Below are 16,885 nucleotides of genomic sequence, written 5' to 3' on the forward strand. Positions count from 1 at the left end.
ATATACTTGTTGTTTAGTCCAGTCTGGAGACTGCTTTGGAGTAGAGGCACTATATATTTTTATGAGTCTAAAATATAGATCTGGGAGGATCATTCATGCTATTGCAAAACAAATGAGGACATAGCTGCAATAGTGCTCTGAGGAGGAACCAAATGGAAATTTTTCCTTTGTTTAAACTCAGATTAGGAATTCTGTTCCCTAGAATGTGGCATCTTAAAAAGGAAGACCGGGACAACATTTTCTAAATTGTGGCACCCTAGCAGCAATAAAGAGGGAAATTGTTAGAATAGGAAGAATGTCCCGACTATTTATATTGGTCAGAAAGAAAGTGTCTGAACTGTTTCACCCAAATGGGCAACAGAACTTGGCACAATAGCAGTAGTATCAACTCCACTCACAAATATGTCACTATCTAATAGCACTTGAAAAGCTGTATTTGTAATCAAAGAAAATTCCTTTTCCCTGCCAATACAGGCTGATCTATTTAATAAGGCTCACGAGAGCCAGGTCTTTCACATTAATAAATTACATAAGGGCTGCATTGCTGCCTGTGCTGTTAAATTATGAGTTGTTTCCAAGGAAACGTATCTGCATACGGAATTTATTCAGCCTTAGAGATACACAGTATTTTCGGACTTAGACACAGAGAAAGGCGTGCTATCCTAACCAAGGACCAGCTGCTTACTGGCCTTAACAGTCTTAATAAGTGTTTTGTTAAGTGCCAGTTTCTCTGAGACAACACTACTTCATAACCAAAAAAAATTCAGAACTTCCAGAAAGCTGATTTTCATATTTGTTAATATTTTCTCATATCACTGAAAATAAAAAATATCATTCACGAAAGATCTTTTGGGTAAATTCACATTCTCTGCTCCCTATATCCCAAACAGAATCACAATTAAAACTGTATAACCAGCAGTATTTTTAAGCAATAGCATGCACCTTAGACAGAACTTGAGCTCTTAAATTATGACTACTCATTACTTTAATTACAGAAGAGTGTGCATGGCAAGGTTTAGGTCCCTGGTTTAGCGCTTTCTTTTCATAGTTGCTGTACATCCATAGAATTCCAAGAAGGCGTTTCCTCCTAGGACCTTACGATCCAAGCATAAGGCAGGAAGCTACAAATGTGTTCAAAGAAGCAGTTTAGCTGACACTAACTACTGAAGAATACTTTCTTGACAGGATACCTGCCAGTCACAGCACACTGGCAGCTATTCAATAGCATTTTTTTTACAAGCCATTAGAGCAAATGAGAATTTTAAGAAGGAATCAGTGATCAAAGTAAGGGTGTCACTTGGATGTTTATAAAGGATCCCTCCCAGGTAGGAAAAGATGCGTGGAAGAAAGCAGTATTATTTTAAAAAGCTACCACATGAGTGATAAAAACTGGAATTGTAAACCAGACTAAAGGAAGAGCTGACCTAATAGAGAGACAATACGATCTTTGTGGCATAGATTAGGAAGAAATTTCAAAGGGTTCCAGTTCTTGAGTCTTCTCTTTGCAAATACCTATTTGGAACATGTTTAGCCTTGTGTGTGATGAATGGTAAGATCCATGGTAGTGATCATAGAATCATGAAGGATGGAAAAGACCTCCAAGATTGAGTCCAACCATTAACCCAGCACCACCATGTTTACCATGTTCCCAAGTGTGACATCCACATGCCTTTTGAACCCTTCCAGGGATGGTGATTCCACAACTTCCTGTGGTAGCCTGCTCCAATGCCTGAATACTGTTTCGGTGAAGAAATTCTTCCCAGCATCTAACCTAAAGCACCCCTGGTGCAACTTGAGCCCATTTCCTCTTGTCCTGTCACTTGTCATTTGATAGGTAACGACAATGAATAAGATGGCAAATTATCCAGTTGCTTTTTACATTGTAGTGATTTGTTCAATTCATTCAGCAAAGTTGTGCAGTTGTAGAAAATTGTTCATATTGACACGTGCTTGAGATTCAAGAGTTCATAAAAAGCAAATTCAAATCTGCTACTATGCAAATCCATACACCAATAACCTACTTTTAGGAAATTCAAGCCTACTCATATTGAATATGTGACAGATGAGTTCCAAACAAAACAGCTCTCAAAATGACCTAAACAGTTTTACCCACTTTCACCTGTTGTGATACAAGCCCAAACAGTTAAATCTAGAGGAAATCTTTTGTTGGAAAGAGTGAAAAACATTTAAGAAAGTTTTATTATAATCTGTCTGACACAAATATAATGAAGCTAATTCTGTACCACAAAAAAGATGGCTAAAAATTATTATGATTAAAAACTACATGTATACTCTTCTTAAATAATTTTTCTTACAGGTAGTGAACCAGAATACAGAATTTCCTATTGTTATATAATAACCTATTTTCTTAAAATCAAAATGAATTCAAATAACAGGTTTTGAAAGCTTAGATTTTTTTCCCTTGATATTATCCATTACAGATACATTATTTACTTCTTTTCCTGCAAGTTGCTATAAGATATACAGATACACATAAAAGATGGCAAAGACTTTAAGAAGCAAAAGAGAGTGGCAGAACTAGCAATTAAAAATCACACAGAAAATTCCCATGTGTAAAGAAATAAGATATTTTGCCTATAAGCACCAGTGTTGGAAATAAATGCAGAACCTTACAGGACTAGGCGTTTAGGCGACCTTGTGAGATCGCTGCCAACTGCTGCTGTGCTCCTTCTCCAAGAACTTTGCTGTTGGGAATTGTTAGACACACTGGCCAATTTGAACTTGATATTGGAACATATTAAAAATAAATAGTAAGATTTAATGAAGTCAATGATCACGTTTCTAATGGTTATTAACCTAGAAAGCATAGACTTGGCCCACATCTGTCAACGCATTTAGGGGAAAAATCTCCTTAAAGAATTGAAGGAATATCTTACAATAATGGAACTGTATACACAGTCATGGGGATATCATGTACCAGTAAGTTTGGAAAATGGCTAAATTTCACACAGTGATGACAAGACCAGAGGTTTGAAAGCTGCCCTACTTAGGGCCTCTTCAGTATAGCAAATAGCATGACTGAGATTAAGACCTCTCAGCAAGACAGACGGACAGCTGTCACTTGAAATACATATCACAGGGCTCTACAGATGTGCAATTTTGCATCAGGAAACCACATATTTAACAAAGGTAAAAACTGTATCACACAGATTTCTACCTTGACTAGCTGAGCAGAGTGAAGTGCTATTCCAATAGTAGCATTCTTGTTTGGGTTCTTTGGCCAGTAGCTTAGGGAACATTTCAAGCTAAGTTAATCTTACTGACTTTAAATCATGCAATAGTAATTCAGCTGGTGGGCAGCAATGCTGATAAAAGAGGAGCAGCTGGAAAAGCTACGAGCTCCTTTTGCCAGTACTAAATTAATAAGCTGTTACCTACAGTACAAATCGCTCAAACATGCGTTGGTGAATTTTAGACTCACTAAAATGCCTTTTCTGCCAGCTTTTGTTACTGAATGTGTTAGAGATGGTGCAAGGACACCAGTCAGACTTTCAGCCAGAAACAGAAAACAGGTGAATGGTATTGGAAGGCCGTGAGTCAAGTGATCTCACAGCTGTTTATGAGATACAACAAACCTTGGGAAGAATAACATTTCAGAGGTTTGGTGAAAAACTTTCAGAAGGAAAGAAAATAGCCAGATATTCCAGACTGAAATTCACAGAAAGGTTAGAGTTGAAAAGAGTTACAGAGAAACTGGGGAAAACTGCAAGGCAGTATTTTAGCTCTAGTTTCTACAATGAAGTCTCTAATCTAAGAATGCAGCTCTGTACAGTAATGCTGAATAGCATTGATAAAACAACATAGCATTTTATAGGGCTCCTAATCCTACCTTAATAGACTTCATGAACACAAACAGACCCACTCATTCTAAAGTTCTTACAGATTAAGTGTCAGTCTTGCAAGGAGCTCTGGATGTGCAGACTCCTGCAACTGTGGAGAGCTGAGACAGTTCTGCTAAGGAAGAAAAAAGGTTGTTTGAAGGTTGCTGCAGATGCGAGGCTGTGTTTCTGGGCATGATAAAACAAATGTGTGACCAGATCTGAATCTACCTTTCCCCATTAGCACCACCAAGTGCCTTTCGGTGTGAATCAGAGATGGCTGTAGAATTGTGAGGCACATGAACATGACAAAGATGAGGGGATACAGCAGCACTCTCCAGCTATGTGACTACATCTTAGTAACCTGCACAGCACTGTAGGTACCCATATAGTGTCTAACCTTGACTACAACAAAAATCACTGTTTTGACTTAAACTGAAAACATGTGTTTGCAAACTACTTGGTTTCAACTATGAAAGTAGCACTTTTCACAAGGATTGAAGTATTGATGCTATATTCAGATAACGTAAATACAGGCACAGGCATTTTTAACATTTATTTTTCTTTTACAGCCATTTCATCATTATTGCAATTGTCTGTGACTTAGGTCAGAGGCTGTAAGTCAATAAAAAATGTTAAACAAGCCCAAACTTGTTTATTTGGGAAGCAAGACTGATTTCTACACTTGATTTCTTATTCATATTTCTGTAGTGTCCCTTTCCCTGTACTGAAACAGCCACTCCTGAGGCCTTGCAGTGAACCACACATGACAAATGATCTGGTTGAAGACAGCTAAAATTGTCTGGTGTTTTTATTCAGGCAGTTCCAGTTCCCTAGCTGAGTCCCCTACAAAGCTACATAAAAGTTCATCCTAGCTCAAAGAAAAAGGCAGTATGGGAGCAGAAGAAAACAACCAAAAAAGCTGATTACAGATATTATCTTCACCAAACTACTGCCTCAGACTGAAAGATGAAGCTCCAAAGACTATTTAGACTTCAACTATGCATTACAGCTCCTATTTTCCTAGTGAAATAACTGCAACCATTGCAAAATCTAAATGAGAGTTAAGAGGATAAACACTAGGAGACAAAGACCTTTTGAAGGACTAGATTTTCATTTGTTCTGCCCTTAAACTAGCAGTAGCAGAATCATAATGTATTATTGGCAGTCATACCGAAGTAGTAACAAAGAAAAAAATATGAATTAACCATTTAAAATCATCTGCAAAGGTTTGGAGGTTATGTGATGTATGCCATCTTTGTCAATATACAAGGAATTGTACTGAGGGCTTTCAGAGCCTGCTGACTCTTTCTACAAGGGGTTCTTTTACACCATTTACTGCATTTCTACCCAATAAATCCCCTCTACCCATTTTCTCTTGGATATTTTGTTTTGTTTTCAGCATCCAGAAAACTAAATCTGGCTTCACTGATCGTTAGAAAATATGCTGAACATCTTAGCATGTTGTATACCTGCAGCCAGACATAACTGTACATGAAAGCTTGTTAAACAGCTAACAAAAACCACCAGTTTTCCAAAGTGCATTATTATAATGAGATCCAGTTAACAATTCTTCTTCCCCCAGAAAGATTGTTTTCTCCCCTACAAAAAATTCAGCTAATATGACAGCTTCATTTTACTAGTTCTTCCTTTATCATAAGTTTTGTCTGCTCATCAAACTGTATACATGGTATCAGCGGATAGAGCTGCACGAGTTCAGAACACATTTTATAAAGAGAAGCATAGTAAGCACCACTTCAGAAACACAATTATAGCTGATTTTCACCTTCCCCAGGTAGATTCAGATGGGCATTATTTCCATTTCTGGAGAGGGGTAAGAAGCAATTTGTTGCTAGTTACAAATGGACATGAAATTGGTTCACCACCAGCCCAGTGTCAATCAATGACTGATGCACACTGCAGTAAGGGGTACTTTTGGTAATGTTACATTAGCCAAGGGAGACAGAAAAAAAAACAAAACAAAACAAAAAGAAAACTCCCACAATATAGGAAAGAAACAGAAATGCACATCAGCACTTATCCAATATATGTGTGTGTCACACACACTTCCCTTATACCTTTTATTGCAAAGCCCCTGAAATCCCAAATACCCAGGGATTTTTTCAGTGGTTGTTTTTTTCCCCTCAGCTACTTCCGTTTTGGGTTTGCAGTGAACAGCATATTTCAAAGACTAGTGCCAGAGCACTAGCAACAGGTGGACATTTTATTATCATAAAACAAAGACTGAAGCACTTGCAACCCCTGGTGGTAGTCTTGATTTAATTTTGGTAACAAAACACAAAACCAGTTTAAACTCTCCATAAGAAAATCTGGAGTTCTATTTTTACCCATTTATGCATTGATTACATGAATTATTGTAAATTTCAAAGAGAAAGAAAAATATTTTAAAATATTTTACAGTGATTTTGTCTTTTTTTTTTTGTCAGGATAGTGAAGTTACAAAGAACTGTAAACCCCATGTGATTTTTGGACATTCAAATTATGAAACTATGAGAATTATTTGGAAAGACAGACTGAGAAATGGACTTACACTATGAAAATTCCACATTACTTATGAAATTCTTTCTGTTACTAGAAACATTACACTCTGCATTAGCAGGAAAACAGCTTTCAGTCAAACAACCCAAGAGATTAATTGTTTTCCAAAGCCAGAAGAGACAACTACAATCTCCTACCCTGTTCTCTTACATAGCATAAATCAATGGCATTTTCCAAGGAGGCTCTGGAATTTCTTCCCTGTGACCTTCATTAGTATTCAGGAATTTAACTCTCTGTATTCATATTGAAAATCATTAGCATAAATTTCTTGAAGCAAAGGAACAAAATCAAACATCTCTGACAGAGATGGCAGACTCTGATCTTCACTCTGACCACATATCCTAAGCGTAACTACATGAAAATAGACCTGATTGACTGTTTATAGTAGTTGAACCAGGCTTCAAATATACATTCAAAAAACCTGGCAATGCATGCAGTAGAGACTAACACCTGTAGTCATGGCATAAGGGAATGTTTTCCCATCCCCACATACAACAGGCTTCTACACTGCAGGCTGTGCTTTCTCTGGGATAAGCTAGGATATAAGATTACTAAACAGCTAAGGAGAACACCTTGACAAGGCAGTGTCTGGTGAAATGTCTCTCTGTACATCTGGCATTTTGCAGATCATGCAACCAACAGTCCATTTTCTGGGGTGGCACAGCACCTACAAACAAATGCAGAACTCTGAAGCAACTCCCTCTCCAGTCCCCATCCAGACCTTCGTGTGCCTCTGAGAAGCAATGTCTATAAGTCCTGACATTTTTGACAGTTCAGTGTGAGCAGGAAGGTCACAAAACAAAAATTAGTTCTCTAGTTCTTGTGAACAATTCTGGCTTCTTGCCTCAGAGCTCTCCAAATAGCTGAGGTAGTTCAGGAACACAGGCTCCTGGAGTTGTTAGCTGTATAAAGGGTATCTATTGGTAACCTTGGGCTCTCTTGTTCTTCTGTCTTAATCTGCAGGAGTTGTCTTAAGCTTTCTAATGCAGGGACTGTCTTAATGCATACTTAAGAGACACAGATCCATGACTGGGGCTCTTTAGGCACGGCTGTTAGAAGAAAATATTACTTTTTTTAAAGAAATACAGGCAAAGGAAACAAGAAGATTAGAATGATTAGAAAATATGACTGCTTTAAATGACATATGATGTCATAGCTAAGATAAGGGACTCCACCTGACATTAAGATAAAAAGTCATTGATATCTCTTATTTACATTTTATTATGTGGATTATAATTTTAGATTATTCAGTTAATAGTTTAAGAAATACTCTATTTTTCCCAGTAGATCAAAGGGGAAAAAAAGATTTAAAACTATATACATTTTGAATTAATGTAAAAAGCACACAGTTCTTCCCTGTGCTGCACATAAAACTATGCTGCATGTTAAGAATGAAGAGCAGTATTTGAACATTTCTACAGAAATATGTAGTTGAAGTACATTTAGATTGCTCAGGCCCATGTTACTGTGCCATCTGGTGGCTACTAGTTCATAATGCAGAAGCAGGCAAAAATATGCCCCCAAACCTGAACCTCCCTCTTTTCCAGGCCTTTTCTCACATTTTTCCTCTATAAAACTTAATTTTCTTTTTTTTAATTTTTTTTTGTATTTATTTCTTCTGTGTCTTCAGGAAACAGAATCAATGAGATTGATCTACATAAACACAAATTTCAGTGCCATTTCTGCCACTACAGCATATCTGGGATAAAAGAAAGAGGCTGCTACAGGCAACAAACTACAGAAGGAAGACCTGTGACCTTCTGGAAAGACAGCCAAAAGCTGTCTTTAGGATGTCTATACTTTACTGCAATGGTATGTTATGAAGGACAATACATATATCTGTAATGAAATTTATCTACAGAAAGAGGTAAATTTAAGGCATAAAGCAGTGACACCTCTCCTTGTTATTTGAAGTTTCTGTCTTTACACAGAGCTATGTAACTAATACAAGAGTTTAAATAGTAATTTTTACATATTGACCATTTTAATGCAGAAATCTACTTCGATTTCCTCACTGTCTCTCCTCCCCATCAGACTCCTCTGGTTAGTAAAGTAGAGACACAGTAAGGCCATTGAAGCCCATGACTAAAAAATGGAGCTCAGGTATTTTTTATTTCACACAGAGAATACAGAAAAAAAAAATAAACCAAGCCTTCTCCTTCTCTTCTGCAGTGACCGGGGTTAGCCCAGAAATCTCACTGTTTAAAAAAGATACAGAGTTTCTCTACTGGGCCTTAGTAATCTTACATCTTTACTAACAATATTGAGGAAAACAATTAGCCTTCTTGCAGGCTAGAAATCAACAGAGAAAATTACAGGCTTACACTCAGATGGGTACAGAGGTTGATAAAGTTCTTTACTCAGAACTTACTGGAATGACTTTGTTGGGTTTTTTTTAATTATTACTGTTGCAGAGTGTGTGACTGAAAGACTGCTTTGGGATATTCACAGAATACTAGGGACAATTCACATTTTAAAAGGTTAGAGAAGCTGAAAGACTGTGTATATTTAGATAGAAAATACTGAAATTCAACATTTTTCAGTCTGGGTCTTGTTTTATTTTTTTTTGAGAAATACCAACAGTTTAAAACCAGTTGCCAGCATCTAAGAAGTGAAGACCAAACTGACACAGGCGGATATTTGCACCACTACATTATGATATAACTGAGAATGTTTCCTCCTTCAAATGGATTGACTTACCCATTATCCAACCCATTCTGCCCAATTTTCTTTCCTATGTCCCCTACCATCACACCTGGCATTGGTAGGAGAGTTTTTGTATCTCGAATCTGTACAGAAGTGAAACAAAACATTATTTCAGTTGTGAAACAATGAGAGTTATTGCCTGAACTTTTCAAACAATGAAAATATTTTCAACTTGTACTCTCTTATTAATGCTAAAGAAAGCTCTGTTTCTTACAAGCACATAATCCTGGATATAGCCTGTACTTAACCAGGATATAGATCTTTTAATGAAAATTACTTTGGCAATGACAGTAATTACACAACTGTGTTAAATATGCCTTAACACTAATGACTGCTGTCATCAGACTAACACTGAAATTTTCTTCAGGTGTACACTGACACAGTAGGAATCAATGAAACTTTTATGTAACAATCACCTTTGAAATATTCCCCAATTCTGTAATAAATTCTGTTCAGTCTGCAACTAGTTCATTTTACTGTGTACAAGTTTTCTACTGCACTGCCATATTTTCTGATGCCTTTAACTCTAGAAACTAATTTCTGTGGCAGAAGCTTGCACATTTCATACAAATCAGCCCGTAGCACTGGCAGACATAAATCACCTTAAGCCTCATGCAAGACTTTCAGGACTTCATATATAGGTGAGTTCTAACTATATAAGTACCATGATCGTCTGGACACTTTTCAGCTCTTTGGTATTTTTCAGAATTCTTTGCAGAAAACTGACAGTCTAAAACTGGCTGTACAACCATCGCAAAATCAGCGAACACTTAAAAACTTGTTACAATTGCAATAAACTGTGACGGCATGAAATAAACAATCTGCAGGTCAGATATAAATAAAGCACAACAGAAAGTCTGTTGTGAAAGAAAAAAGGACTGGCACTATTTCTACCCTACCTGTACAAGAAAAGAATGCAATCCTTGGCACTGTCCATCAGGAGTATAGAGCTGGGCGTACAAAACTGCGTGAGTGGCATGTTTCCCCATATTACCAACCCAGAACTTTGCAGCTTCAAAGTCAGGTGTATTGATGATAAATTCCTGTAGCCAGGAAAGAAAAAAAAAATTATATACATCATAAAATTCAGCACACAGGTATTTTGGGTTGGGTTTTTTTTCATTACCCTGGTAATGCTTTGAAAACCTTCATTAACTGCCAGGATTTTATTCTGTACTGCACTCCAACAAACAACATGTCTCTTACTGTATTCAACTTTCGAGAGTTAGGAAAAGAATTACAGTTTAGAAAGTTCATTATCTCACCGTAAAGCTTGAAATTCACCCTTTTTACTTGCTCATTTAAACACCTAAAAAAAATAAAGCAGACTGATGGACTCAGAAGCATTTCCTAGACCTTGGCTTAAACTGAGCTGTGAGCTCAAGCGAGGGACTGTGAGGGCTGTTCCAGCTGTGAGGGTTGAAGCCTATGCAGGGACCACCTCCTCCTTACACAGTTTTGTACAGAATGAAAGCCTGGCTAACAGTGTGAAAGGCAGCACACTTCTCAGTTTGGACAAATGGGGGACCACAAGTCGTCAGAATTCTGAAGAATACTTGCATCCTGAAATCTAGACATCGCATGATTTCTGGATGTAAAAGAAACCTGAACTCGGGAGCTTCATGATCTGATCAAATAATTAGTCATTTCAGTCACTTTTACTGCAGTGCACTCATCACCAGCTTAAAACTCAATTTATTTAAATGGAACTTCTCATGCTGCTGGTCTCACAAGTTTGGTTTGTTTGTGTTTTTTTTTTTTCTGGAAAGAGATCTAATTGTCCATGTTGCATAAATGCTCACTGAACTGCTTGTATGTGAAAAAATAGACTGAAATGTTGTCCTACTGCAGAATATAAAATCTCACATTTCAAATCTATGATTCTCATTTCTCATTACTGTGAAGCCACTTCATGATGTGCCATTGTTTGCTTGCAGCAATAGCGCTCAGTTCTGTATATTACAGCGCATTAATGCCACAGTCTTTGGGGGAGATGAGAATACCTTCTTGGGACATTAAATAATACACTTTAAATTCTATGTGTCATGAACCAAGCATGTAGATGACAAAGAGTGAGAAAAAGTTGTAAAAGCCTTCTTTCAACTTCTATTTTCTTCTCTCTTAATGTAAAACTATGATGAATTCTAATCATTTACCAAGAAAATCCTAGGACAATGAATTTATTTCTGCAGTAGTGTTGATAGTAAGCACTATTCTAATGGAAAAAGGAGTTTATTCTTTTCTTTTTTGGGTCTGTTTGACAGTCTTCTTATATCTTTTTTTGTCTTTCTCATCCTAGGAAATAATCCTTATCTTTGTATAAAAAGCCTTAATATTTAAAGACAAACGACAATTTAATCTGCACATTCAACTATTCCTTAAGAGACACAACAAAGGAAAAGGCTTCTATCCTTATTTCATATCACAACCAGAAGAGAAAGCAAGAAAATGAGAACTGTTATTGTTTAACAATAAACAATGGGTTTAAGAATTTATAATATCATAAATGTATCACAACTTTTTTTAAATTTGAACTTGATTCTTTCTTGTTAATCAAAAGAAATCCCTGAATCACTCTGTTCTGTTAGTGAATAATAGAGCTTAACACTGTCAAACATTTCTCGTGCGCATTAAGGACTAACCTGAGTGTTCCGATCAAATGTGGCAGTAGTTCGTATGGCTTTGGTATTGGTTCCATGGCTGAGCTCAGTCAGAGCAAAACATCCAAAAATCTAAATAAGGAGATACGAGGCACAGTTCAAGACCACCTTATTACAGTAGTTAAAACTGCAAGACTTCCAAATGATTGCAATAAAAGAGTAACAAAAGCAGCTCAGTTTGGGTGCACTCAGTATATTTATCTTGCAATATCAAAGAGGGTCTGGCCAGACAATGAATGCTGCCCACGTGGCCTAGACTGGAGAAACTCCAGTGTAGGACTGGAACCTCCTGTATCAGACAGGCTGCACTTATTCTGCAGGATACTCAGTCCTGAGTCTCCACTGGACTCCATATGGTGTTTCTCTGGCATTAAAACATTATTATTTTCCATTTTAGAGCATCAGAATGTAATTCTTATGGCATCATGGTAAGGGTATGGACATCCTGGTAGCACACTCTCAAATGACCGGAGGGAGACTAAGCTGGTGTAGTGTCATTTGTACTGCCTTCTGGAAGAAGTCCCCAGACTTTGTCTGCATGTTAACTTGGACAGTCTAAAAGAGATCCAGGAAGTGGTTTAGCAGCCAGTAGTGAGGATGGTCAGAGCTCATACTTGAATCTGCCCCACAGTCTTTTCTTTTGCTATTTAGAAGTACTTAGGTATGTACAAAGATAGAAATAACAAAAAGCTGCAAGTGGTGACACGGTTCCGAAGGTGCCCACTTCTCACAGGTTATTTAAAAAAATTACCTCCATTCTAGAAGCTTGTTTCAAAATGGGTGCAAACCTCTCATAAGCACTCATGATTGCACCTGGAAATATCTGTAAAAACAGAGAATTATGAATTAAATCAGTGGCCCGTGATGGAAAGCACAAATTGCACATGATTTGTAATAGTGATGGACAGTAAAGAGACCAGGGAAAGTGGGCTGTACAGTAAACTACACTTAGATTATAGCTGGGAGAGGTAAGGCAGGATTTCATCTTGTCAAGGCCCCTTTACAGAAGACTAAACTTATCACAGCTCTAACCTGTTCAAGCCTCCATTGCAAATGCTTAAAAATGCTTTCTACTTGTCCTTAATGATGGCCCCTTGACTAAAGCAAAACCTAAAGACTATTCCAGTTCATTTTCCCGCAAATGGATTAGGAACTGTTTTCCTAGATGGATATTCACATAACAAAATATAATTCCTGGATCCCCCTCTTCCATCTGAATAGTAATAATTAATTAATTCAACTGATATTATTTGACCAGCTATGTTGAGTATCCTGAGAGACTCATCTGGGAAGCAACTGATTAACAGAATCCAGGCACTGATGTCAGTGAGAAACTTTACACTGGTTTCCATTCCTTCTGGATTCTGACCTTAATCAAGACACTGGGGTTTAGGCAAGGGAGTTTCTGATACTTGATACTTCTAAACAGCTGAAGTTTAATTCATTATTGAAAATAAAGGACTAGGGAAAGATATAACTTCAATAAAATAGGCATAAAGCCTACAATATTAGAAGTTACTGAAATTCAAATATACAACTCTATGCCCCTTGACTTGTACTTACACCGCTATGTATGACAAACTGGAGACTTGGAGACCAATCATACATTCCCATACAGAGCACCATATTAAAGAACTTTAATGGGTTCTCTATGATCTCTTGTGGAGGAAGAAAATCATACTCAAAGAGCCTTTTACAGCGCAGAAATGTCAGCTCTTGATATTTCTCACGGCACAAATCTTCTCCAGGATGACGTGCAAAGAGAGGATCACTTTCCAGAGCAGAGAAGATTCTGTTCTTGAGGGCAAAAAAAACGACATGAGAATGTTAATTTAAAAGCATTAAAAAATCTAGTTAATTATTCTAGGATAATACGGGGCCTCAAACTACAATAATTTGATAAAAGGTGTAAATTTATAAAGCAAAAACTCCAGAGGATTAAAAAAATATATTTAAATGGTCTGTCATTATATATAAAAGCTCATGAAGCTAAATTTTATGAAAGCTCCTTCATCATGAAGTAATAATGATTCACTGATTCACTCTGAATGTACGAGAACAGTATGGTAAAACTTACTTGCTTTTTATAACAGCTTTGTTATTTCAATATATGAAGCTGCTGGCAGGATCTAAAGGGCAACATCCCTCAACCTGAGGACAAAGGTAAAACTCCAGGGAGTACGTTCAGTTAGAAATATGCCGTGATGGTAAAGCCATTAAGCTACGACAACTGCTCTGTTCCCAGATGAAAGCAGAAATGTACTCCATTTAATGGAACCATCAATACAGGAATGTGCAACTTTTAATGTTTAAATTTGGATCTTTTTTTCCATTAGATAATATACTATGGCACTTTTTTACCTCAGATCTGTGTCTTCAAGATATCCACATCTTAATTGTCTTTCATGTAATTTAGAAAAAAAAAATTGCAGTGCCTTAGGCAAAATCTTTTAAAATGTTTTTGAAGTCCTTTCCTTCTCTCTGAAGAGAATGACACAATAAGAAGGAAGAAAACCAGACTCCTTGTACTTTCCCTTGAAAAGCAGGGTCATTCCTTCTCCCTGGATGCACAACACTATATGCCCACACAGCTTTGAAACTCCCTCAGACACATAGCACTTGTGTTCTTTCTATGCTCTTACCAGTCAGATGCAGAAAAAGGCCTTTTGATTTCTGATCAACCTGCTAGGATTTTAATAATTATGGTGAACATTCAAAATTAGCTTAAATCCATATAACTTTACACCACCTTCAAAAAAGCTAGCTCTTTCTCCTCTTACATCTCCAAGTCATGCATTTCCACACCATCTTTTGTGCTGCACTTAATCTCTTTTTTTCGGTAGGGTTAGCTTTCAGCAAGGTAGACATGCTAATCTGCCCAACTGCAACATCACATTAATGCAAGCACAGAAGGTTGTAGGAAATTATGTCAGGTGAAAGATAGACAGAAATACTATGTCTGACAGTGGCTTGAACTTAGCTCCACTTAAGTGCCTTGCAAAACCATGGGATAAATGACTTAATGCAAACAGTAAAGAAATATGGTAGAATATAGTTCTTTCTCAGTTTGAAATGAACACTAAAGTTCTGTAATGTAGCACCTGCTGGTCTCCCCTATACTGATGTTTAGTAATTAAATGAGCCTTATGAGACAGCAAAGTAGGTTGCTTAAAAGTTCATCTCTGCTCTGAAAACTGGATAAGGAAGCCCAATTTCTTCATGCTCCCTGTTTACTGAGTATTATTAACTACTCTTCCTTTGAAAATCACATACTTGCTTCTATTGATATATCCAGAAGTAAAACATGTTTACAGTTCTTGCAAAGTTTACCTTTAGTTGGATGATATCTTCTCCATCTAGTAACACTGCCATCTCTTTCCAGTTGAAGGAAGCTTTCTTACGGTATCTGCAAAGTGGGCCTTTAGGTAAATCTGGGAGCAAACTGTCCCACGAATTTTGGTTGCCAGTGGCTTCTTTCTGATTCGGTATGGATGCCATTGTTGGCTAAACTGCAACCAAATGAGAAAAGATAAATCACGAACTGAAGCTGATTTTTAATAATAAAAAGAAATCAAAGGGGTTGTTAATTAAATCCATAGACTTCTTTAAATGTATGAGTACAGCAGAGCAGAGCCAACTAAAAGCTTGTCCTTTCCTTTTTCGGATTCAACTGACTTGATACAAAGCAAGAAAAAATGCCTTTGATCAAATGTAAATGAATGACATTGTCTTTGTTACTAAAACATGAGCTAAATATGAAACAGGGACACTATTGGTTAATTTGTGTAGTAAGAAAGGGGTCGATAAAAGACCCAGGCAAGAAAATACCATATCTTAAATAACAAAAGCAGTAAGGCCCCACAAAGTCTTCTAGCACCTTGCTGTGTGCATCTATGGGTCATGCAAGAGCACTGCAAAACTGCACAGGTGCTGCAGGATTTCTTTACCAGTAAGTACAACCGCACTGGTTTAGGAGAGAAGGAACACCTCCGTTTTCCTTAGAACCTGGCCTAAAGGAGGAAAGGCTGATAGCTCTGCTGCTTACAGAAGCTGGTGTCAGAGGGCCCTCTGCTGCTCATGGCACACCAAACAATTCCTGCCACCAGGCAGCAGAGATCTCTGTCATACTTGTGCAAAAATCATCGGACAGGGGAGCAGAATCTGGCCATGTTCTAACAAGGAAACTGGCTGGAAAGCAATTCAAAGGTACAGGTAGGACATCCAGGTGCAGGGCTGTCCAAGGGCTCCATATGGACTTTGAACATAATAAAGTATAGAAACCACTAGTTCAGTCATATGCTTTTTCCACAACATTTTTTCCCCTCATCATCTTGATATATCTCTTTGCTACAGCTTCAACCTTATCCTTTCATGGAGGACATCCCCTAGCTGGGGACAGTACAAACATAGCAGAAGATGACTGCAGGATAGTATTTCTGCATGTGACTTCCAAATCAGCTTTAAGAAGGTGCAGTTCCAGTACTGAACAATAGGTTTGGAAAGAAACGAGAGGTGGGGGGAAAAAGGGGCAATGAGAAAGTGTTTCAACCTGCAGTTAAATAAATATCTCACATCAGTGAGATTACCCATATGAGAAAAAATAATAAATAAAATAATAAAAAAAGATCCTGCACTTAAATCCGACTTTACACAATGTTTTAGTATAATCTGGCTCCAAGCAAACAGTTTCAAAACTAACTAGGAAACCGAAACAGGTGGTTACAATAGGAAAGTAACAAAGGACTGCCCTAAAGAATACCCTCGGTGTTGATTTCAGCCTTGTCCTGATATGTCGAAATGCGTGTGCAGTTGGCAGTAAAAACCACGTTATTTTCAATTTGCCAAGAAAGGCTGCAGTTTCACCGCGAAATGCTGAGCTGGCAACCTTTTTCTGCGGAAAGTGCTCCTGCTGGTAATTCAAATTCATGACCGGACAACAACAGCAGGTCACAAATCACGAGGGGAAACGTCAGTTTGCAGGGCACTGTCGTCGATTATCTTGTGTAACAACGACACAGCTCAGACACTTGGTAGCGTCAAGAATAATGTACCCTTATTCTGTGAGATTACATCAGAAGTGTTTGTTTTATTTTATTTTATAGCGGCTCTGCATTTCCGAGT

The 16,885-nt window shown here is 37.5% G+C and overlaps 1 protein-coding gene across 2 annotated transcripts in view; it reads right to left on the minus strand.

Annotated features, from left to right (window-relative positions):
• ACOX3 (acyl-CoA oxidase 3, pristanoyl) overlaps window positions 1-16,885 on the minus strand; it is a 34,393-nt gene that overhangs the window by 16,922 nt on the left and 586 nt on the right. The window contains exons 2-7 of one of the 2 annotated variants that reach the window (XM_064653337.1): window positions 15,095-15,273; window positions 13,328-13,561; window positions 12,516-12,587; window positions 11,747-11,836; window positions 10,004-10,147; window positions 9,099-9,187 (exon numbers count right to left, since the gene is read on the minus strand). In XM_064653337.1, the coding sequence (XP_064509407.1) occupies window positions 9,099-9,187; window positions 10,004-10,147; window positions 11,747-11,836; window positions 12,516-12,587; window positions 13,328-13,561; window positions 15,095-15,262 (797 nt within the window). In that variant the 5' untranslated portion in view covers window positions 15,263-15,273. Of the gene's footprint in view, window positions 1-9,098; window positions 9,188-10,003; window positions 10,148-11,746; window positions 11,837-12,515; window positions 12,588-13,327; window positions 13,562-15,094; window positions 15,274-16,885 lie in introns of those variants that run through there. The other variant, XM_064653338.1, reaches the window with a different exon arrangement.

The sequence above is a fragment of the Pseudopipra pipra genome, chromosome 4, assembly GCF_036250125.1.
Source record: "Pseudopipra pipra isolate bDixPip1 chromosome 4, bDixPip1.hap1, whole genome shotgun sequence".
NCBI classification, from domain to species: domain Eukaryota; kingdom Metazoa; phylum Chordata; class Aves; order Passeriformes; family Pipridae; genus Pseudopipra; species Pseudopipra pipra.